The 25146-nt window shown below is 41.7% G+C and overlaps 1 protein-coding gene across 7 annotated transcripts in view; it reads right to left on the bottom strand.

Annotated features, from left to right (window-relative positions):
- Nucleotides 1-25146, bottom strand: part of FOXP4 (forkhead box P4) — a 144304-nt gene that overhangs the window by 92819 nt on the left and 26339 nt on the right. For 5 of the 7 annotated variants that reach the window (XM_053393117.1, XM_053393115.1, XM_053393114.1 and 2 more), the window contains exon 2: nt 9543-9741. The exons of 1 other annotated variant lie outside the window; for it this stretch is intronic. In XM_053393117.1, the coding sequence (XP_053249092.1) occupies nt 9543-9725 (183 nt within the window). In that variant the 5' untranslated portion in view covers nt 9726-9741. Of the gene's footprint in view, nt 1-9542; nt 9742-22497; nt 22616-25146 lie in introns of those variants that run through there. One more of the 7 variants, XM_053393113.1, reaches the window with a different exon arrangement.

Here is a 25146-nt window from a genome sequence, read left to right as displayed (position 1 = left end):
TTATAAAAGAAAGTATCAAAACTGTTGAGTATATATTTGCTGTTTGGGAATCAAGTTAATGCTTTACATAGCAATCCAACCCCCACTTATGCCAAGCTGTGTGGGTATAGATTGAGCAGAGGCATCCCTCCGCTCAGCTCTCCCAGGTGAGTGGGCCTCTGAACAGACAAGAGATCTGCTGGTGATAGCCCTGCCAGGGGGTAGCCCCAAAATGGGGCATTCCAAGGGGTGTGGTAGAAACAGACCAAAATCTGCTGGATCCCGAATTGGTCTTACAGCCATCACCAGCTGCCATCTAATCACTGTGCCAGTCTGGAGCATGTGCAGGCCTGATTGTGTTACCCACCCCACCCTGCCCACTAAACACACATGTGAACAGGGCTGTGGTTGTGGGAGTGAGTTTGGACTGCACCCATAAAAATAAGTGACCGTTAGTTTGCCAACACCTGACCAATTGATGGATCAAGTCTTTTTTTCACCACTCAAATGTTCAACTCTACCCCATGCTCTCACTCATTTAATCTATCCAACTTTGACACTGCTATTATGGAAGCACTGAGGGAAAGGGAAGTGCTTATGAATCTTAAAATTTGATGGTCTATATTGGGTTGTTTTTTGAATTTGGATTACAGATTTTGTGGTTTTATATTCTGATTTAATCCTGTTAACCACCCTGAGACCTGTGGGTATAGGGTGGTTTATAATTTAATTATATAAATAAAAAAATAATAGGTTGGTGTTTTTTTAAATGATGAGGCAGCACAAATACTAGACGAGATCTGATACACAATTAATGGAGAAGTATGCCATATGCAAACAACAACTTTGTTTTGGGAGAAGGTTGCAAAGGGTCAAGAAGGCAATAAATGAAGCCCATGGGCTGACAGTTGGCAACCACTGGTTTAGACTACACTTTTTAATGTAACAACTGTAGGATTTTGTTAGGGAAAGGTGTGTATAGTGAGTAGTAGAGCACAATCTTTTCATACGCAAGGTTCCCAGATGCAATACTGGGCCTCGTCGACCTTTCCTTTAGGGTTTCGGTATCAGGTAATGGGGAGGACCTCTGCCTGAGATCCTGGAGAGCTGCTGCTGTAGCCACCAGACCGTGAATATAATCACGCAAGTGGGAGAAAAGCAATAAGGCCCCCAAAGGGTTAATCTCTTCTCCAGATGTTCTCAGCAGTGGCTCCCGAGGAAGTCAAGAGCAGTCAATGTGCAGTATGGCTCAGAGGATTCTTCTTCCCCTCCTCAATCCTGTCTTACCAAGTAGGTTGGAGGGGTGGTTTTTTCTTCTTCATCACACTGCCTTGGTCTCTTGCTTTCCAGTCTCTGTAATGCTCCCTCTTTCCAAGGATTAAAGAGGATCTGAGCTTGGAAAGGTGGGGTTCTGGTGGGGAGGACTTAGCCCAAGTTAAAAACTCATTAATGTGCAAAGACTAGAGCTCTTTTGAATCTCGTTACAGGATGTTAACACACTGGAGGTCTCTTGATGTTCCCACAGCAACCACTGTGGGAGTTCCCAGACGCTAGGCAACCCTCCCATGACCCTGGCTGACCTTTCCCCTTCTATGACCCTTGCCACAATGTAAGCGCGCGCTATTGAATCCCAGGACGTTTTTCAGCTGGGCCCCACCATTGAAACCTAAGGATTTCCCCCTAACACCATCAAATTTGCTAGAGAAAGATGGGAAGTGATCCCTCCATTCTTTCCACTCTCTTCAGAAAGAGTCTGCGGAAGCCTCACTGGAAGTTGTTTCTAATAGTCTACTCCTTGGAAGGAGGTGGGAGTTGTTCTCCCCATTCCCCCAGTGCACGTTCAGAGCAGCAAAATTACAATACAGCAACTGCGTGTTTACTGTAGGCTAAAGCAGCTTTCAGACTACAGATATACAGACCCTTCTGAGCTAAAGCATGAGTGGGAATATAAATAGACACTCCCAAGACTGCTTTGAAAATGAACACATTTCAGAATGAACAAGGCACCAAAGAGCATTTTGCTGGAGCCACATTTCAAGATCCAGGCTACCTAGAATCAAGGGCGCTTGACCCACAGAATTTTACTGATTCTTAAATTGCTGTTTTACTGGATCATACAGAGAGCTCAAATGGATCACAACCCCCCCACCCTTCCATCTCCCAAAAGAAGACATTGATCAGGTCACAGCCACAGCACATATGCCCATATTGACTGCACTAGGAAAGTTTTACGGATACGTGGGTTGATATTTCCTATTCTGGCAACCTGTTCCAAAACACGCCCTATGAAGACTTGTACCATAATTTGAAAAAAGAAAAAATAGCAATGTTATGGGTAATAACAAGCTTGAAGCTGGGCAGATGAAGACTGGCATATTTTAAGAGAATTAATTACCATGGCTTTGATTACCTCCATCACAGCTACTTTTATTATCAGGATTTCAGTTCTTCCTACTGCCGTTTCCATCTCCACAAGCAGTTCATTGGTGACCAGATTGCTTTTGTAGGCATCTGAAAAGTCTTTATCTATGGCATGACTACACACAGAAGCATTATCACACACAACACTTCTTTATGCCAGTACAGCCAACATGGTACTCTCCAGAAGTTTTTGGACTCGCAGCTCCCATCAGCCCAAGCCAACATGGCCAATGGTCAGGGATGGTAAGAGTTGTACATCTCAACATCTGGATAGTAATACATTGACTATCCTTGCCTTATTGTATGTGTACAAATTGCACGTGAGTCACAGAATCATCTAGTCCAACCACCTGCAATGCATTCTCTGCATAAAGTTGTGCAACAAATGTGATAAGGACTGTTTAAAAAGCATTAGTGCTTCTGCATGAAGAATTATCACAGATATTTTGAGCAGTTGACAAAGGCAAGTGGCAACATCTATACCAAGACATATGCATACAAGATCATTGACTATCATATGTATATTTCAATGCAACAGTATCAGTGTGTTTACAGAGCCAGAAGCGAAATATGACAATATTGTTATTGCTGGGCTGTCGTTGTTGTTTATATAAAACAACAACAACAACAAGTAGGTGCTGCAGAATGACTTTTCTTTTAAGTCCCTGGGTACAGGCTCACAACTGAATTAAAGACCGGACACATTACAGAGAAAAAGGAAGGAAAGTAAATGAAACTATAATGTGGCTGTTCTGTTTTCCTGACAGCAGCACACAGTGTTTAGTGTTTTCTCAGTGTCTGCCTTGTATCAAATTGGAAAGGGCAAGCTCCACAGGAGAAAGGTTACTTGGAGGTGGGGGGAAAGACAGGAACCCAAAAGAGCTGCAATACCCACAAACACTGGGAACATAGGGCTGGGAGGTTTGATTAATTGACCAACTTTCAAAGGATATAGAAGCATGACTGGGCGTTTAGGTTACTGTAGCACTTTATGTGTGATTTTTTCCCCTTTGCATGGAAAAAGGTTCCCGCAGGGGCAATATGATCTATTAGGTAACAGGTCAAAGTTTGGGAGTTAGCCATGTATAACAAAACAAATCAAATCTACAAGGTCAAATCTTTGTTTCATAAGTTATTACTTCAGACATCTAGCAATAACCAAGTTTGCCTGTCAGAGCTCAGACTTGATACCCAGCTGCCAAATCATATGCTGGAGCTTCTGCTTTGCCCTCTGATAAATGGAGACCTTTCTGCGATACATAAAAGAAATAGCTCCAGGAACCACTGAACTTTCCAACACATCTGCATGCAGCACTCAAGGGATCTGCTTGCCCATCCCAGATTTCTTTCTTCAACCATCCTGAATTCAAGTTCAGCAACTCCTCTCTTCCCAACATCCTCCTCCCTTCTTCTAGCCTCAGGACCATACGCCGGCTGCAGGTCACACAGCCTCCTTGTTCCTTTCATCTCTATTTAAACAAGCTCTTCAGCTCTGCCCGTTGCATGGAAACAGACACTCCGTCTTGTTCAAAAGTGACGAGCGCTCTCTTGCCAGTGCTGTTTGTTTCAGTCTAAACTCCTGTCAGATGCCTGACTTCTGACTCTCTCTGTTTATCTCCCTCTCCTTCTGTCACCTCATTACTCCACAGCCCAGCTCACGTTTCCAGGCCTTGTTTACCAAAAGCTCAGGAGTTGGGCACTTTGTCTGATGGGAAGAGGTGGAGAGAACATGTTATACCTGCACAGCAGCTGGAATAACCACAACAAAATCCTCTACTGTGATCCTCAAAATGTGTTCTTACAGTATGTGTACCATGAACAGATCTCTTCAGTGAAGCAACATTAGCAGGGTCCTGGGTTGCAGCTACTTTATAAAATATACCAACCTTAAGAGAAGAAAAAATCCTTGAATTGACCAAGCAGAGGCCTCAAAACCAGGAATCTGATAGTTCTAATCCCTACTCTGAGCCTTATTGTTGTTTGGGCAAATCACTTTGAAAATGGCCGATGTGCTACTGCCTTCCATGTGGAGTACAATCAGCAAAGGCTTATGTTGTTCTAGGTGTTTGGTCGTTTTGCAGTAATCCAATGACACTTGCATAGCAATCAGCATTCAAAATCATTACCTCCTTTGCCAAAGGATTAGAATACAGCATTGAGAAGGCACCTAGCTCATAGTGCAAGCCAGAGACTACACAACTTGGAGGGAAGGGCTGAGAGAGTTTGTTTCAAATAGGCCTGGGGTGGGGGGGGTGGGCACACAGCCAGAAGTATTCTGGAAAAGGGCTATTATATTTTTGCCCCAGACATCTCCAGAAAAACAAAAGCAACTCAGTTAATCCCACAATGAACTCCATAAAAAGCATGTGGATGGAGCTGTAGAATTTCTATACAGACAGCACTGAATCATATAAAATCCTAGAAGCAAGCACTGTCTAGACATACTTATTAAAGTCCACCTACTAGTCTGCGTTCATCAAACATGATCAGATCCAGGATGTCCATACTCAAACTTTGGGGAGATGATTCATGAACGCAAGTGAATTAGAGAATGCTATCACCCAGAGCAAACTAAATGCATCTAGCATGTCAAAAGCAACTGTTCTGAAATGTGTAGTGCTGAACACCACATATACAAACACACTGTATTATATAAGTAGTTTCAACAAATACCCATAACACAGGATAAAGCAGGAGGTGTGTGTGTGTTGAGCTTTATATATACAAATGGCTTTTGACACAGAAAATACATGTCCAAAATCGCCCTAACAAAGACTAGCTATTATTCTGAAGCAGCAAGTTTTGATCTGTCTTTCCATATTTGATGGCATTAGCCATTTGCCCTCTAGAAGTAGTTCTTCATGACCAGTTTTATTACATTCTAGGCCTTAACTCTTCTTGTGGCAGGAATTTTACTAACTGGTTGGGTAATGTGTTCACCAATATCTCTTCCCCGCCCCCCAGCCTTTTATTTACAGTCCACTTATTATTTTTCTAGTCCTCCTCCTGAGAATTAGTCCTGGGTTTTTTTCTGTTTCGTTTTTAAAGAGGAAGTGAGAGATGGCACATTTGGGATCTGAAGCACAAGGAAGAGACAGAAGTTGTCAGACAGGAACAGACCAATGGCTCAGAAGCCTCTTTAAACAGGGGCAGATATAGGATGCTACTGGAGAAGGTGTAAATCCTTCATGAAGCACCTAATTGTGCAAAACTCTATATATGGGGACATTTATTACTGACCCCAGCTGCTGCTCAGCTTGTTCCCTGAAGCATGAAGATTGATGGCACCAATGGTTCTCATCTGAGCTACTGTCACTGCAGATGCCATCTGCGTTCAGAAGTCTCCTTTGCCTTTAAATACCGTCTCACACTGGTGAATTCTACAGGTTAATTATATGCAGTGCTGAGGGGGCAGGGGCATGGAAGAAAGGAAAATGTTACTTGGGATAATGATTCTTCCCTACCCCCCCCCAAAAAAAATAACCTTCTTTCAGTTACTTCTCACCTAAGCTCTTTCATTCCTGGTGAAGAAAAGAGCACAAGAAATACAGTTGCTCCCCTTTACTACTATATTCATTGGTACATCCCACTATAAAGTGACTTGCCTCCAGTAGAAGGTGCCCAGGAAGGAGCTGGCGCAAGGAAGTTCATTTAAATTGCAGCAGGTGGGGATTTGTCATTTTTGGTCAGACCCTTGGGGTACTTGAAAAAGCTTAAATGCTGTGTGCATGTGTAAATTATAAAAATATAAGCAAATATATATTGCCCTAAGGCAGGTATATGGGAGCACTCAGAAAACTGACCAAAATGACACATCTCCACAAGGTATTGCAATTTAAAAACAACCTCCTTCTCCTTTACTTCCTAGGCATGTTCTACTGGAAGCAAGGCAGCCTCTCTACATAGTGAGATATGGCTATGGACATCTAAGTCTGTTGCAGCAGATTCTGTACATTGTTTGGCAAGGTAGACAAAATGTCCTTGCAGTTAGAACAAGAGATTCAAGTTAGTACGGTACTTCTATGTTCCATTTCTGAGACCTAGAATGGAAGAGAACAGGTTCCCATATGTCTACCTTCCCTTGAGTGCTTTTTGAGGGAAATCCTATGGAACCACGCACATAAAAAACAGTAGCTGATCATTCATATTGCCTTATCAGAAAGAACCATAGGTTTGGGGGATACTTGATTCCTGCAAGATCCTCCGCTTGATTCCTGCAAGATCCTCCTCAGGTTCATCTCAGAAAAGTCCACATAGAATCATAGAACTGTATTGTTGGAAGTGACCCGGAGGGTCTTCTAGTCCAACCCTCCAGCAATACAGGAATCTCAACATGGCTGATCAATTGTAGTACAGTGGTACCTTGGGTTACAAACGCTTCAGATTACAAACACTTCAGGTTACAGACTCTGCTAACCCAGAAGTAGTACCTCGGGTTAAGAACTTTACCTCAGGATGAGAACAGAAATTGTGAGCCAGCAGTGCAGTGGCAGCGGGAGGCCCCATTATCTAAAGTGGTACCTCAGGTTAAGAACAGATTCAGGTTAAGAACGGACCTCCGGAACGAATTAAGTGCATAACCAGAGGTACCACTGTACAACATTTTCCACAGCTATCTCTTCAAGAGAGTTCTGCCACAGAGCAAGACAGGATATCATATCTGCCTTTGGACAAGCAAATGCAGTAAAAATGAAGATATAGTATTAGTTGCCACTCTGTGGCACATGGCAAGTCTCAAACCAGTGGCATAAATAGTCAGTGGCATCAAGCCAAACCACACGGTGTTATAACCCCCACATTGTTGATGTCAGATGATTGCCAGGTGGGTTGTCCTGCTCGCCTATCAAGTCCCTTGCACAGAACATCCTAAGTGACTGTCAGCCAGCAGGTTATCAAGCACTTGGGAACTGCAGCACAAGGGGCTGTGTCAGTCCTATGCTCTGCACTGAACGGAGGGCTTGCAAAGTGCTTTGTGCACCGCTGCTCAAATGCCTGATAGTCAGCTGTCTATTGGGAGCTTGTGAAGTGCCGCATATAGCGCTTTGCAAGCCCTGTGCGATCAAGCTCCCCATGGGGAACTGAGTCATGCAGCCTATCTAGCCACATCTCTCCTTGCCCCACAACTGATGTCACATATGGCATCACATGTAGGGCAGCAGGGCATTATTTCAGGAAAACAGGCTTATTTGGTTCAGAGTCCATGTGTCATTCTCTCCTCCAATAGTAAAACCACTGCAATAGAAAAAGTTTTGTGTGGTTTGTTGTTGTTGTTGTTTTTTTAAAAAAGCAGTCTTACACATTGGGGGCAGAGGGGATGAATTACTTGAGAATTTGGCTGTAAATGTCCCACACACACATTGTACATCCTGACAAAGCAATAGCTTTACATCAGGAGCAATCGCTTTTACACGTTCCCACAGTGGCTTAGGCCAAACAGCACCAGGTTCATGCTACTCAGTGAGTACTGCATAATACTTTACCAGGGCAATGAGTGAGCACACATCTGTTTACTAGAGCCCACAATACTGTTAAACTAATTGCAGTGCCAAGCCCCAAGGCACCATGAAGACAGCCTTACTACAGCCACACACGCCCCTCTGAAGGAGGGGGAGAACTGTGTCTCTTTCATTCAGCAGGGGTGACTCTGAGAAGCATGACATGCATGATTACCCTTCAGATCAGGGGAACAGTGGCTTAACTGCATGAGAAACGGCTGTTATTCAGGTAATGGATTTACAGTGCTCACTACTAAAGTATCAGACACAGCAATTTTTTACAGCTTTCACGCTGGAATTTACAACTTAGACGAGAGGCGATCTCCGTATGAGTCTGGGCTCATTGCCTTATTTAGTATCTGAGGTTACTAAAGTTTCCTCTTAAGTTTGTTTTGAAAGGTAAATTGTAAGCACTTAAATCCATACACAAACACATGCAAATGCTACATAAAAATTATATGCACATATATGCCTAAGAAATGGACACAAAAAAACTCTGTAGTGCATGTGTTCCTATTTTCCTTTACACGCAGCACATTTAGAAAGACCACCAAAACAGAGCTGAACTGTGTGAGCATGGGCAAACACATAGTATGCCAAAGGGGAACTCTGGCATGTACTCTTTGTTACCTCCAAATACCTGGCCAAGCAGGGTAGCTAGTGCTTCTAATTTGGGACTACTTAATCCCTGATTTGAAGGAAAGACAGCAAATATGTGGAGTACCTTCACAATGTGGCACCCATGTGTGTATTTGAGTCAGCTCCAAAGGGTAACACTGCTGTGAGCATACAAGATCACCTTTAGGACTTTGTGTGAGCAGAAAGAATCCACAGTGACATGGTAACAACTGTTACGGCTGGTCAGTTTTCAAGGCAGGTGACAGTGCAGTGTTTGTAAGATGTGATTCATTGGGCTGCCCCAAAAGCCTGCTAGTACTACACAATGCCAGCACTACACTGGCATACTTGCAAAGCTGGAGATAGAAAAAAACACACATGAACAGTATCAGTAAAGTATGTACACAACTGAAGGAGGATGGTTCATACTCAGAGGATCACCTTCCAATAGGGTTGGCCACAAGATTAAGTATGCTTGCAGTTACAAGTGGACATACAAACAGCCATGAGCCAATCTGCTCACATGACTCTAAGAATATCCTGCCACTGAATGGGGAGTGTGGGGTACAGAGAAAAAGAAGCAGAGTGTGAACACACAAGGATCCGTCATAAACTAAGTCAAACATTTTGGTAAAAGTAAGCTTGAATGCTAATTTAAGGTATGCACATACCTAGGCATAAATGCTAATCCTAAAGAAGTCACATCTGTGAAAAAGTCACTTCCATGAAAAAATATTCATTCCAATCAGAATTTTATGGAAGTAGGTTTTATGAAGGCAAGTACTAAATGTGACTGAGAACTGACAGCAGCAGACTATCCACAACCTCTCCCACCAATTAACCTACACTATTCATGGCTTATTATCTTTCCATTGCCCTTTTTCTGCATTCTACTGGACCACATAGTAGTATAAAGATCAAGGAAAAGGTTTGGGATCCGTTTTAGATCAACCTGTTCCTAACAGGTTGAGAGAAGCACTCAAAGGTAGGTAAGCAAGAGAGTGTCTGGAAGAATCAAATCCTCAGTACCTGCTGCTGCTGAAAATGCAAGAGTTCCACTGGGCTCATTTCTCCATTGGTTTCTCCACTGGCTCCTCCTTCTCTTCCACATCCACCACCGCCTCCTCCATCAGTTGGATTGTTTAGGCTGCTGACCCCATTCTGACTGGAGGGAGTAGAACGTATTGTCTCCGAGGCAGATTCAACCATCATGACTTGCTAGCAGCACCTGCATAAGCAAAGCAGTACTATTACAAGAGCATAAATTTCAGCTGAAGCTACTATCTATGCTATACTGGAAGGCATCATTCTGCACAACATTGTTCACACTGCAACAGCGTTCAAAACTCCCATTGTTCTAGCCGCATTTTACGACAAGGAATTTCATTAGTGCAAGGAGTTTCTGAGCTCTGGACACAGTATTGCACCTATGATTCAGATTAAAACTGCAGAGTGGAAGGAAAGGAGGACCTTTTTCTGCCTCCCCACTTCCAGGTACTGGAGAAGAGACGCTCTTAAGAATATTAGGGGAGTAGACAGGGAAAGGACTAGACAATGAGAAAAATAAACATAATATTATAGCTGCAGTTCATTCATTTTCAGCTTTGAATTCTTGTTACAGAAAAAGCACGCCTGGGCATTCAGTTGTTTCACCCATAACCTTGGTTTAAGGTGCCATTTAGCGCCTAGCTTTCATATCAGTTTCAAACACTGCATTGCAAAGACCTAAGCACGACAGACTCCTCCCCATCCCAGATGTATAAATGCCCCAAGACATCCAGAAAGCAGGAACCAATGGGACATTTGCCAGAGAACAGCTGCGCCCACAAAGTTGTTTAGTACAGCTACATCTTCAGTATGCACACTAAATAATGTCCTCTTTTTTACCAAGTGAAACTCTCATAGAAATTAAAATAGCTTAGCTGCTAGGAGTCATTTTCATAACACACTTGCTCTGGGCCTGCTGCAATGCATAGAATTTGGAGAAGCTCCTTACTTAGTAGAAACCACTAGAAGAAGAAGAAAAGAATCCCTTATACAGAGTTTAGAAGTCAAAAGCATCACAGGAGGCCTAGGAGACAGTATGTTTGTCACCCACCTGAAACATTGTGGGAAACAGGCACTGCCATGACTGCTTCCAATGACATGCCTCAATCTAGGGCAGGGGGAGGGGCTGAAGCCCAATTCAACAGGTTCACTCCCACAACATGAGATCTAGTAAATTTTATGAACCACTTACTATATTTTTGTTGTTGTGATCATATTATGGATTATGATGCCTTGCATGGCCTAGGGAATAGTCTGCTAGAGTAAACGTCTGAAGATAAAATGTGGTTTCTGCACTCTAAATGGGCTTATCAACATAATGATTTCAAAAGAAAATGACGGCGCAACAAAGGACTTCCCACATGAGTTGATGGAGTTGGCAATTTAATATTTCCAAGTCTCCTACCTAGCCATGCAGTCAGCTCAAACACATCTGGATAAACTAATATTTCATAAGAAAAGCAGGAGGTACTTCAGGAAATGTTTGCCTTTGAAAAGAGCCTTGCCCCCCATCTTCCACAAAATGCTGTTAAAAACCAAATAATTTCTTTACCTTAACATGTAAACTGCAATGAATATGAAAGTTTTCGATTTCTATAGTTTGTCTTAGTGGTGATTACATCAACATAAAACCTGTTAAACCAGGGATGGGGAACCTCTCATCCTCCAGATGTGTTTGGACTACAACGCCTACCACAGCTAACCACTGACCATGATGCCGTGGGCTGACTGGAGATAGTCTAACAACACATGGAGGGTCACAGAATAAGGCAATCAGTGCACATTTTCATGGCTACTCAGTACATAAGTAAATGGTACATTGCCAATCCCTGCAAGTTTGGGCTGAAGAGTTAACAAATACCAGGGCAGGATATGTTAATATTTCCGTTTTATTGTTAATAAATAGAAGGCAGCTTTCCTTTTTCAAAGAGTAGCACTTTACTCCAATCTTAACTTCAACATAACATAACTTTTGTACACTTTAGTGAGAAGCATATTCCTGCTGTTTGCTCTGTTTTGTTCCAAGGCTCAAAAAGAGTAGCAGCTATGCTGTGTGTTTTCATTTCAACGTGTACCAATACCCCACTTTTCCTTTCAGAAGGAAGCCCAAATAAACAGCATACAAAAATAAGTATCAGAAGACTACCAAGCAATATGAAAACAAGCTACAATAAGCCTGCAGAGCGCTGATTCAATGCCTAAAAGAAAGCCAATTAATAAACACTACCCCCAAAAATAAACAAAACAATGGGTTAATAAAACACATACATTAGTCAAAACTGAAGCAGCCAATATACTAGGAATTGGGACATACCATTAAAAGGGGGCAAATCCACCCTAGAGATAAGAGAAACCAAGAAAACCACCAGACACAATAGCAGTAAAGAATACCAAGAGCCACAATACCCCCAAAACCTCTCATGTAAAACCTCTCTCACTGCAGGTTACTATTCCCTTGCATTATATGAGTATGGGTGACACAGTTTTTAAGCATCCAAAGGAAAACAAACAGCAACGTGAAATTGAATTACTGCTGCTCAAGTGCAAAGTGTACAATAGCAAGAGCACATACTGCAGTAAACCAGCAGGCATCAGGAAGGCATCCATAGCAAACTAAAGCCAGGTCTATTTTGAAAATCCAGCCCTAACTTCAAAGAAGCCGCCAGATAGGCAAAGCAAGGAACTAGTAGAGAGCAGCTCTGCTTTTAAACCCACCTTATAGTCAAAGGCGACTTTCCACATTTTTACCATAGATGGGAGTGGGTATGCAAGGCTGGACATATTACCATCCTGAAAAATCGTGTGCCCATATGTCTAAATTTGAAATTAGCACCACCGGAATGATCGTGGGAGAAGCAATACAGCAGACCCAGCTGTTTGTTCCACTTTGTTTTTGAAACCTTTAAAGCTTGTCAGTTAAAGTTTCTTTCCTCTTTAAAATGAAAAAGGGGGGTGGGAATACAAAGAAGCTGTCTCTGCTTCTTCAACTTGTCTTCAACTGCTAGGTCAGGACTCATCACAGGTCATGTCCTGATCTACGGTGGGTTGCAGCAGCCACAGTACCACCATACAAATGCATGTGTGTTTTTTTAAAAAAAGAAGAAATGTTTGGGCTAAAAGGTGGGTCCTCAGTCAGAAAAGACTACTGATTTGGAGGGGTTTTTGTTCCAGCCTCAGAAACTGTCTAAGAAAATCTAAACAAGTAAGAAGGTAGTGGTCCTAAAGGACTCTTTGGAAAAGAGGTAGTTTCTATCCCAAGCACATGCATCTATCAGGAACCCTCCATTAAAGAAAATGCCGCTGTGAGTGGGATAAAAATTATGGGGAATCACATACTCACAATCACACACACAAAAGTAAACAATACTTACTGAGGTTCAAACTTGGGGAATGGAGCATAGGGGAGGTTAATCCTCCCCCACCCATACTCACTACAGTATTAGGGAGAGTTCAGAGGCAATATTGATTTCTTCCCATTCATGACCCTATAACCTGTTAGGTATTTTGCCACTTGTACAGCTTAAATAATCCTGTAGTGGTAATATGGATCAGAGGACTTTCCTCTTCCATCCCAAAGGAAACCTTTAAATAGTGATGGCAGTAGACCTCGTAACAACTTTAAGGAGCCCATAGGGAAAACTGGGGTCTGTATTGTACCCTTATACTGCCAGGGTTCCATAGCAATATGCATTCATATGATCTTCTCCTTTTCCTTTTAAGCACATTCTTTTTCTGAGTACCTGGGTTGCTCTGCTGGTATACTGGTTGGCATGGGGTCACTCACTTCTCTAAATAGAATTAAGTATGGTAAGTTCTGGACTTTAATATCTTGGAAGTCTCTATGAGAGGAGTTTGTAAAAAGCGAAAAACTCAGAACTACAAGGAGGAAGACAAAGATTATGTCATCCTACAGAGCTGGGCAAGAATTAGTTGACATCACACACACACACACACAGAGAGAGAGAGAGAGAGAGAGAGAGAGAGAGAGAGAGACTTATTGACAAAAGGAAGAAAAAGAGGAGTTGAAAAAAGTCTTTTTTTATTCTTCATACATTCAAAATCATCACTTCTGACTGCATTTATTTAGAGTAACTGTTTCCCCTAGCTGTACGCACAATCAGTAACATGTCCAGTGAGAGATGCTCTAGATTACTTACTTAGTAAATTGCCTAGTACACTGACAGCAGGAATTATTTGCAGTGAGGTTTGGCATTGGATAGGCCCAGCAGCTGGTATCTGCTTGACTTTAATAAAATGCTAGATTTTTTGCAGGGCAGGAGGGGATCCTCAGAGAAAATTCTTTTTGGGAGACAGAAAAGGTTCCTTTTTCTAAATTTCTCATTTGAGATAGTTAAGAACGCACTATTGTCATGTTTTCTAGCTTTTCTATGCAACCAGAAAAGCTAGGAGTTTGTTTTAAACATAAAGTGAAAGCAGATTCTAATATTGATTCACGTCACTTTAGCAGTATACTACAAATAGTTATATCAGCGTAAAGGAGGAAATACCAATTATCTTAAACTGGTAACACCAATTCTGTTAAGATCAATGGGCAGAGTTTTGCTATCCCAATTCTATATGGCAGTGCCATTTCACCTTAATAAATCTATCTACAATTGACGTAAGACTAAAACAAAATGGCTAAAACGCAACAGACGCACTAGGGTGTCTTGTTTTAATTTTGTCTCTTGACAAAGAAAACAAGCTGCCAAGCCAGCAAAGAAGTGAAGAAGAAGAAAAAACATTAAATGGGACTGATCAGAGAAGCGGTCAGCAAGTTTGAAAGTGGAAGAGGGGCAGCAAAAAAGGGATATTTCTTTTTTCTACCTTTTCTTTCCTATGCATGGTTCCCCCCTCCCTTTTTTTGGCACGATAGACCGACAAACTGGGAACAACATAATTGCTGAAATGTGGCGTGTAATAATAGCTATTCAGAAGCTGATCATTCATATTAAACAGGGTGAAGCAAGCTTCTCATTTGCATGTTTGAGATTATATGCATTTCAAAAGTCATTTCCGCAGGGTGTATGAATGACATTAATTCCCATGTGGAGTTGTCGACTCTCTCCTGTAGTCCCTCACACTATCAAACACACACACACACACACACACACACACAATGACATACTTGTAGCTGCAGGAGAATTCAAGGGCACAGAGATTACTGCATTTTTGGTTTTGTTGAAAATATACATGTTTCAGGCTAGTGATACTAGGACACAGGATAGTAGGGCATTGGAGAAACAGCATTCTGAGACAAAGGCTGTTGAACTTGGACAGTGGGAGTTGCAAAGTTAGCAGGAAAGATGATGAACATTTTGCAAGCAAAACAGAGATACAATTCAGCTTTTAGTCACATGCTAACTATACAAAGCTGTTGACAGTGCTTTCCAACATGCATCTTCCTACTTCACAGGGACACAAACTCTATTTTCAGCAAATAAGTTGTTCAAAATGTGAAAAAGAACTTGGTTTTCAAAATCTCAATCACACTTAAAAAAAAAAGTAATCCCAGCTGTACACATTATCAATATTACCTACACTGTGAGTGCTGCTCAGACCTTCATAGTCCAACAGGATTGCTTTCCCCTTCCCTTTTTATATTCCTGCTATACTTTCTTTCAATTTATCAACTCCCTCCATCAAATCAGTGCCTCTGAAGCTGTTTTATTCTGTAGAAAAATTATACCCTGCTTTTTCACTCCGCAAAAGGAGTTGCTTGAAATGGCTTATAAAAATAAAAGTCAAAATAAATTCCTAATTAAACCATAAAAACACAAAGTTATGAAGCTAAAAACAGCATCTAAAGCAAACATAAAGAGCAGCGCAACCATAAAAGCAACTACAGAATCTTGTTTCAAAAAGAATATTTCGATCACTGGTGGGCAAAAAGTATGATTGTATATTGTTTTGTTTCAATTTATAAATATGGTGTGAGCACATGTGAAGGCCATTAATACGAACACCAGAAGCAGCTGTATAGCAAATCATCATGCAAACGTCCCTGCCACCTCACACCCTCCTCCTCCTGGTAAGCAAGAGAGACCCATCTCCTAGAATGGTAGCATAGAAGCTGCACTCCACTAGGCAAGTCACTTCTGCCACTGGCGCATCTAGCTCAGCATTGTCTCCACTGCCTGGCAGTGGCTGTCCAGGGTTTAAGACAAGAGTATTTCCCAGCATCACCTGGTAATTCTGGTAACTGACTTTCTGCAATCAATACATGTGCTCTGCTACTGAGCTATAGCCTCTCCCTCTTTACCCAAGGATAAAAGGTAAAGGTACCCCTGCCCGTACGGGCCAGTCTTGACAGACTCTAGGGTTGTGCGCTCATCTCACTCTATAGGCCGGGAGCCAGCGCTGTCCGCAGACACTTCCGGGTCACGTGGCCAGCGTGACAAGCTGCATCTGGCCAGCGCAGCACACGGAACGCCGTTTACCTTCCCGCTGGTAAGCGGTCCCTATTTATCTACTTGCACCCGGGGGTGCTTTCGAACTGCTAGGTTGGCAGGCGCTGGGACCGAACGACAGGAGCGCATCCCACCGCGGGGATTCGAACCGCCGACCATGCGATCGGCAAGTCCTAGGCGCTGAGGTTTTACCCACAGCGCCACCCGCGTCCCCTTACCCAAGGATAAAAACATTTAAAACTAAAAGCAGGAGAGCCATTTTTAAATCACATGAACGTTTTCGCCAGCATAGGCTTTGCTATTACAAGCGTGGGAACACAAAAGTAGATTTTAATCTTATACATGACGCATAGAAACAACATGAATCAATCTCCTTCAACTTGCCATTCCCCTCCATTACATCTTTGTTCAGCAGGCAATCCTAGCCACTTAAAGAAAAAAGACAGAGAAAAACATGCAGCTTGCTCCAAAACATCATGAGTTTGTATAACTGGTCAGGAGGCAGGGTGGAGTAGAATCACAGAATTCTAGAGTTGGAAAGGTCGCTGAGGATCATGTAGACCAACACCCCGCAACGCAGGAATATGCAGCAGTCCCAAACGGGGATCAAACCTACAACCTTGGCGTTATCAGCACTGCGCTCTAACCAGATCCATTTTGTTTAGCTACAGTTCTTTTCTAGCTTTTCTCCAGAGCTTAGGTACACTTAAATCAAACCAATTATAATAGGTCAACTGTACATATTAGTTTTATAGGTACAGATAATAAATGTTTGCAGATAAAAAAAAACCAGAAAACATGCTACATGAATCATGCAGTTCTGAATTGTGTTTATCTACACCATGATACTTCGTATACAGAAGGGAGTATCTCTTCCAAGAGAGTGGTACTTGACATGACAAAAGTATACGTTATCTAACTGATTGTATGCTTGAAAGTTTATACTGTATTGTATTGTATGTTGCCTAGCAGTTCGCTGCATGACGTGACTGATAAATATAAACAACTAAGTAACTTTTAAAAATAGAAACAAAGTAGTCTTTTCTTCCTCAAAAGTATTCTTCCATCCATCCATCCATCCATACATGCAGTTAGCAGATTCAAATGCATACCATCAACTAACATTTTATTGGGCAACACATGACGTGTTCACACACGATGTGTTACAGGTGCTGTGATACAGTATGGTTCCTGCTTTCCCTTGTCTGGATCCTATGCTCCTCTGACAATATTTGAATGAAGAGCAAACTTGGGATGGTTTAAAATGGTTTACTTCTCCCTCTACCCACATCAACAGCATTTATACGAGTACATATAGAGAACAAGGCAAGGTACTTTTAGTGCCAAGTATGAAAATGCCTGGGATCTGCATGTGATGGTTTGGGAAGGCAGCATGGTTGGTAGTGGTGCCCAGTTAGAGCACCATCAAGAAAAAAAATACAAAACAACTGCTGCAGAACAAAATCCCAGGCTTATCTTTATCTCTTCCCATTGATGCCCCAAGCAAATGCACTGGGTACTCATTTAATTCTAGTCCTGCCTGTCTGAAAACTGCTATTGTGGTAGACGGAAAAAGAAAACAAGCCGAAGGCACTGAGAAATCCCAAACACACCAAGAACTGAACCATGAAGAAATACTATAGATTTGGGAAGGGACCACAGTTCAGTGGTAGAACATGCTATGTGTGCAGAAGGTCCTGGGCGGAATCCCTGACATCTCCTGGTTTGGCTTGGTTTTTAAAGGGATCAGGTAGCAGGTGATGTGAAAGACCTCTGCCTGAGACTCTGGAGAGCCACTGCCAGTCAGCAGACAATACTGAGCTAGATGGATAAATAGGCTGAGCTAGTATAAGTCAACTTCCTATGTTCCCATCTATCACAGAGGGCGATACATGGTTGCATAAGGCTTCAAAGCTCCAACCCACTATGATATGGGAGGAGAGTTTCATGATGAGATAAAGTATTTTAAGGTTAAACAGGTTCATGTTCCAAATACGTTTTCACATATTTTAGTAATAAATATTCAAGAGCCCACAGTTTATAGGGACTTCTAAGCATTTTAGGAAAGCAGTTGTTCCCGTACTGTCCATAAAAATACGCATAGAAATACTGGAATGTAAGAGCTCTGGAAGTCTTGAAGTAGAAAGTATTTATTCTCCCCCATAGGTCTAGAAGAATATCCTGATGACCACACCACGTACATGTTCATTGAAGCTCCAGTGGGCTAAACACTATATTGAACTTTAAAGTTCAGCTGTCACCAGCAATGCCAGAAAGTGGCTAAGCATTTCTGTACTCTGAAGAACAGTAACATTCCAAAATGAGTCCATGCTACATGACACCCAGACATTCCTGTGATCCACAACTTGTACACCAGGTGTGTAAGATATAGGCAAGTGATACAATTTTACCAAAATCAAACTCCCACCAGTTTGCAAAACTATCAACATTCCCAACATATATGTCTTTCCTTGGTGGGGTAGTGTTTTTTGTGTGTGTCCTGTTTTTACTGTTTTCCCCACTCTTAATCTTAATTCTCAAACTTTCGCTGCATGGGCGGCGGTGTTTGAGAGAAATAGATAGAATCAATTTTCATCCAAACCGGGGGGGGGGGGGGGGCGTGTGTGTTCCTAGTTAAGTGAGAGTTTACTCCACAAAGTGTTAGGGACAAAATGCTGTTTACAGTTTTAGAGGACTGTGTCAGATAGTTAACCCTCTACTGATATACGCCAGCAACTTTGTTAAAAATGCAGCTAGAGTAAGCAAGGGAAAGAGCAGTGATATTCCCACATCTGAGGTTTGCCAATAAAAACTTGACATGCAACCCTAAAAGTGGTTCTAAACCCAGGGAAGTGTAACAAACCCTCAAGTTATGACTTTTTAACACACAATGATTTGGAAAAAGTTTTAAATTATGGCTTTTAAAGACATTAGGTTCCCAGTGCTATTTGGACAACTATAGCACCCAGAAGGCTCAGTAAGGCCTGCGTCTCCTGCCCTAACGAGTCTAAGGGCTGCTTTGCGGGCTATAGTTTAAGAGCATACATCACAGAGCATGCAGCTTGACTGACACCTTTTAAATAGATGCATGCAGCGGCGTGACAGATGTGATTGCACAAGATGTGTACACTTTGAGCCTACATATTATTACTACACTTATAGCTCACTTTTCTTCCACAGAGCTCAAAATGGCATATCAATAGCACCTCCAGACTGCCAGCATTTTGTACGAAGGAGTCAAGCACATACCAAGAAATTTAGGTTTGTGCAATTAAAGTGGATTAAAGTGCTTTATCATCCCACCACAACAAATCCACTTTAAAAAAGAAACTGACTTTTGTGGTTAGGGAAGTGACAGGGAAATGCATTGAAAAGTGTGACATGAACAAATGGTCACTGCAAAGACGTATGAGTACACCACAAGCAAATCAGGATGAATGCTCATTGTTGTATGACCTCCCCACAAACAAATCAGAACCCCCAGATACAATGTAACTCCTGTGAAAGCAAATCTGGATGAATGATCAATAAATAGGTTGTCTGGAAGACCCCAAAGAATTCCCAGATAGTATCCCTAATCTACATGCTGAGAATACCCAGGCCTGCTTCAAGGCAACAAGTCTGTTGAATCACATGCCTTCAGACCAAAACCCTGGCTATAGCCTCATAAGAACATAAAAGCTTGTTGGATCAGGCCCATCTAGTCCAGTATCCTGTACTCTCACAGTGGCCAACCAATGCCTGTGGGAAAACCTCGGTTCTGACAATCCTCTAAACAGCAGTTTGGAAGGATTAGAAACATAACACTGGTTTCCTCCTCAGTTTCCTGATTTGTTCTAACTATAGCTTGTCATGGCATTCAAATCAAGCAAACCATAGTTGCCAGATTCCAAAACCATGCTTAGAACAACCAGGAAATGGAGGAGAGAACCACTGCATTAGATGGAAGGAGTGAAGCCACGGTCTATTTCCAACCTTCGAATCACATTCTGAACAGGATGTCTGAGCTAGACAATGGGAAAATATTTAGGCTGCAATTCTGTACCCATTTACTTGGGACTAAGCCCTAGGACGCGGGTGGCGCTGTGGGTTAAACCACAGAGCACAGGGCTTGCCAATCAGAAGGTCAGCGGTTCGAATCCCCACGACGGGGTGAGCTCCTGTCGCTCAGTCCCTGCTCCTGCCAACGTAGCAGTTCGAAAGCACGAAGTGCAAATAGATAAATAGGTACCACTCTGGCGGGAAAGTAAATGGTGTTTCCGTGTGCTGCTCTGGTTCACCAGAAGCAGCTTAGTCATGCTGGCCACATGACCCGGAAGCTGTACGCCGGCTCCCTCGGCCAGTAAAGCGAGATGAGCGCTGCAACCCCAGAATCGTCCGCGACTGGACCTAATGGTCAGGGGTCCCTTTACCTTTAAGCCCTATGAACTCAGTTACTTCTCAGTAGACATGAATAGAATTGCACTCTTAGTCATGTCACACAATTGAGACAAATAATAATCATAGCAGTGAGTAACAAACTGACCCTAAAATCAGCTCATGGCTTCAGATACATACTTAGAATAAAGTCAAGTACCTATTTCACTGGTGTTAATTCCACTTTTCTGCACATGGTGAATAACAGAGGAGTATCTTCTACTTCACAACCACAATGCTTTTGCCCATTTGTTAGTACACTTACATCATTACCAGTATGTAGTACTGGAATAAACCCTGATAGATGATATTTGCTTTTATATAAATGCTGCCTTCTGCCAGCCTTCTCGCTTGAGCTGAAGCACTGGTCCCTGAGTTCCTTATTTATACAATGGGAGCAGTATTCTGGTTTATTTTTGGGAGATGAGCAAGCCGACACTATCAGTAAAGGATTGAAGGAGTGTTAAGCCTGGCAATGATTTTTTCCAGCATGAATATCAGGAGAATTTATTGCTAACTTATTAGAAACCTTGACAGGAGACCGAAAAATCACCAGAAATGGATCCTTTAGTATAAACACAAACCCACACACAAATTTATCTCAGCAATTGCTATGGCAAGCTACACCATTTTATCTGCATTCAGATGAAGGCATGTGGGTACAATCAAGAAGTACAAGCCCAACAATTTAGTCAGTCTCTCTGGCACGAGGTATCACAAATTACCACCCATGGAAATCTGGACAAGTAAGTGTATATGGCATATCAAAATGGCAGCCAATAAGAACTACCAACTGACTAGATTTTTAGTAGTCTTAAAGGTCCTGTTTGCAGTTAAAGCCTAGTCTCAGTGCCAAGCAAATTTTAAATTTAAATGAATAAATAAGCAGTAAAGATACAGATGAGCAGTGGTGGTTTTTCAGTCTTTCTGGGAGAGGAAATACTGGCAACACCACCACATACAAGTACATGCACAAATATAAAGAGCAGGGAGGTCAGACATTCATCGTTCAATGATTAGTTAGTGTGACTGGATAACTAATTGCGATTCTTTTTGTCTGGAATCAAAATAATTTCATTCAACAATTGTCCACTGATTTCACTTTCCGTATTTGTTTGTTTCAAAGTACACCTTTTATTTGGCAGTGAAAGGAGGTTAGGGAAAGAGGTAGACGAAAGAGACAGGCAACAAGAGTAAAGAGAGACCCAATACCATATGGCACATAGGCATATTAATTACTGCTGCTTTTTAATTAACAATTGCTTAATCTGAGCAGTAACATTTGCCTTGACATCTTTTGACTCTCTCCTAACCTGTGAAGTGCGCATGCCATGCCAAGTCATCAATTAATTTTTATTGACGTTTTCTTCCCTTAAACAGGCACAATACCAGGGTTTTCCAATTAACACCTCCACACTCTCTAATTAGTGCAATTAACAGACTGATGGATGCCCGGAGTTTCCCTGGGAGAGAGAGCACAGAGATCAGCTGGTTTTGCTGTATGGACAGATCTCTCACTGAGAGCAAGCACACGTAACAGTATATACATGTTATCTTCTAGAATTTTAAAATGAAGTATTTGCAGATCTGGGGGCAAGCTACAAAGAATTTGTTCTCTGTATTGGGAGAGCTGTACGTGTAATGCAGTGGTGTACATGTACAAAAACACAGAAATGTTTATCCTTAAAGCAGCACAAAGCTCATCAAAATGCTCAGCAACCCACGTACTGTATGCTCTCGTTACAGAGGTAGCTATATTATGACAGTGCTCTGAAGCAACTGTTTCAAATTGCAGTTTTACCATATACAAAAACTGTAAAGTTAGATTCTCAAATATATTCTTCTCATAAAGTTTTTGACACAGCAAGGAGTAAAAGCTTCTCTTACTCCTTTCACTTCTCGATCTCTTAAACTACAGGAGCAAAAAAAAAAAAAAGAATCAGGCAGACACCTTAATTTTTTCTTCTTCCAATATTCTGGTCCCACACACCTCAAGACAAGAGAGCTAAGCTAATGTGCTTGTAGCAACAGTCTGTAGATGCTCTTAACTGTCATTTCAACTCTGCATATATCTTACTAAAAGATTCCTTCTGCCAACATAAAATCATCACCTCACATCCGTCCGCTTTGCTCTTCTGAATGTTGGGTAAATAACTTCTCCTGCCAAGAATATACTTGTCACCGATAGCAACCAGAAACTCCATGGCCTCAAGTCTTCCCCCAATGAGCACCTTCAACTGTCATGGAACCTTCTGCCATCAAAGATTCTGCTCTTGCCACCTTTACACATTTGACCCCCGGTGTAAGTCACAGCAGATAAGACACCCACATGCATCATCTGTGTCTGTGCCTTCCACCTCACTGCCAAGCAGCACTGAGTGGCGGGGAGAAAGCAAGAGCCCACAAGCACAACAACAACACTCCGGAAGGCAGCAAAAACTCTGTATTTGCTTTCTACTTGGGAAGCAGGGGCACTTTCCAAAATGCTGAGATAGCCAAGGAGAATAGAGTGCACAACACTGTAAGAGACAGCAAGGTCTACTTAGATCTGTGAGGTAGAAACTGATAGGAGTCAAATGGCTCTTGGGACCTGGGTTGTGGGCGCCAAAACAGAATGTACAGTCGCCATTTGGGGGGGCAGGTTAAGCAACACTTTTTATTTATTATTTTGATAAGCATGAACTAGTACACAATTCACATAAGTGAGATTGTTAATATCACTTTAACAGAAATTGTTAATACATGTTTAATTTAGTGTTTACAATAAAAATATTGGTACCATACTTCAGTTTTCAAAACACTCTACTATTTATTGCTAAACTCCTTAACATATTGTTTATCCTTAACATATACTTTGAGGCTTCAAAGCACAAACATTTCAGTAATCCTGGAGTGTCAGTCAGGCTCAAAACATGGCACCCAGACTTTTTGAGGTGCTCGCAAATGGAGAATCTTTAGGTGCAAAATGCACCTGGTGCCCTGCTAGTTTTGAACCCTGTCTGTGAGGGTCTATTTTTAAGCTTGGAAAAGAAAAGTTATCAGAAGATAAGAGGATTCACTTTGATTAGAAAAAAAACCTGATTCTGTAAATAGTACATGGGCTAAAAAGGAGCAAATATCAATTTTGTCCAAACTTGAATGTCAAAAAGCAATCTGAAGAAGTGTGCATGCACACGAAAGCTTATACCAAGAACAAACTTAGTTGGTCTCTAAGGTGCTACTGGAAAATTCTTTTATTTTTTTATATATGTCAAAAAGCAAGACGCACCACTCACTAGCTCCTCAGTGCACTCCACAGTTAAATCCAGGAAGTTCAGAACATGGAATGGTACAAGCAAGAGCTGTGCACTGCAAGTACAGTAAGCCCTCCAGAAATCTCACTTAAAGCCCAAATTGTATATAGTCAAAACACAATGGAGGTCCCACCCGCCATTGCACCCAAAGTATTTTTTCCTGGATGCTCACCCCCCCTTTTTTAAATTGCCAAACACATAAAGCTGAATGAACATAAATTGTGAACTTACTATACAGTGGTAGTACAGCAAATTGTTGCATATAAGTATGTAGGCCAAGCATGCACACAGCAGTAGGCAATATGTGCAAATATACAAACGTGTATGCATACACACATCCTTCCCCACTCCAGAAGCCATGACCAATCTGAGACGAATGAAGATTCCTTCCAGTACCAAAAAATATGAAGATTAGACTGAAAATTCAATATGTAGCACATCACACTCAACATCAACAGCATTCTGTCTAGATTAAACAAACCCTAATCTCCAGGAAGCATAGGGAGAGAATATATTCTAAACCCTATTCACATACGTACCCTGTGTTTTGGACAATTCTCTGGCGTTCTTGCACCTTCTATATCACATTCTATCTGAAAAAGGAGGCCGAAAGAAATTTTTAACTTCTGGCACTGAGCTGGCAGGAGCTTATTTTTGGTTGAAAGTCGGAACATACTCTTGTCATATTTTAATAACCACAGTCTTAGAGATCCAAATTCATACAGCTTCAGGGCAATTCCCATTCAGTTCCAAACTCTGAAAGTTCAGCCCCTCCCAACATTCAACCAAACCAGTTTTCCCAATTCATTCTTTCAGGCTTCAGAACTACCAAGAAAGGAAGAGACTAAGGCCAGGCATAGCACTCAGTTTACCACCCAAAAGGTCTTCTCCCCAAGTTGTGAACACCAGGATTCAAATCCATCAGCATGCAGCTACTCTTTGCCAAAGGTTAGCAGAAGTAGCTAAATGAAACACTTAATTCTTTCATTTAAGCTTGTAAATATTTTTTATTTTATTAATTTCATAAAATTTATATGCCATTCACTTAAAAAAAATAATCAAAACAGTTAACACAAGACAAAACAGTACAATAAAAAACCATACATATTGATTTAAAGAAGTGGAGATGCCAACATGTTCAACAGGTTGGTACAACAGTCAATCCTTTCCTAGCAAAGTCCTGTAAATTTCCCCAAGTCTGTTTGTCTCTCCCTTAAGAATAGAATCTGTTGCCTATATTCTGGCAAAAGATCACAAAAAAGTAATGGAAAGGAAATGCTTTATGAACCCAGGAAGATGGACCCTATGCAAAGAAGGTGGGGTGATGGAGAACAGACTTGCCCCAACTATCCTAACTAGCAACGTACTATTATTAACTTACCTAAACATTTCTACATCATCCTTTACTGTACTTGAATTTTAGGGTGATGTGCAACAAAAAAAATCATATCATAATGAAAATTACAA

The sequence above is a fragment of the Podarcis raffonei genome, chromosome 6 (genome assembly GCF_027172205.1).
Source record: "Podarcis raffonei isolate rPodRaf1 chromosome 6, rPodRaf1.pri, whole genome shotgun sequence".
In the NCBI taxonomy this organism is placed as follows: domain Eukaryota; kingdom Metazoa; phylum Chordata; class Lepidosauria; order Squamata; family Lacertidae; genus Podarcis; species Podarcis raffonei.
Note: the sequence above shows the minus strand (reverse complement) of the source record. Positions and strands in the feature narration are given on the sequence as shown.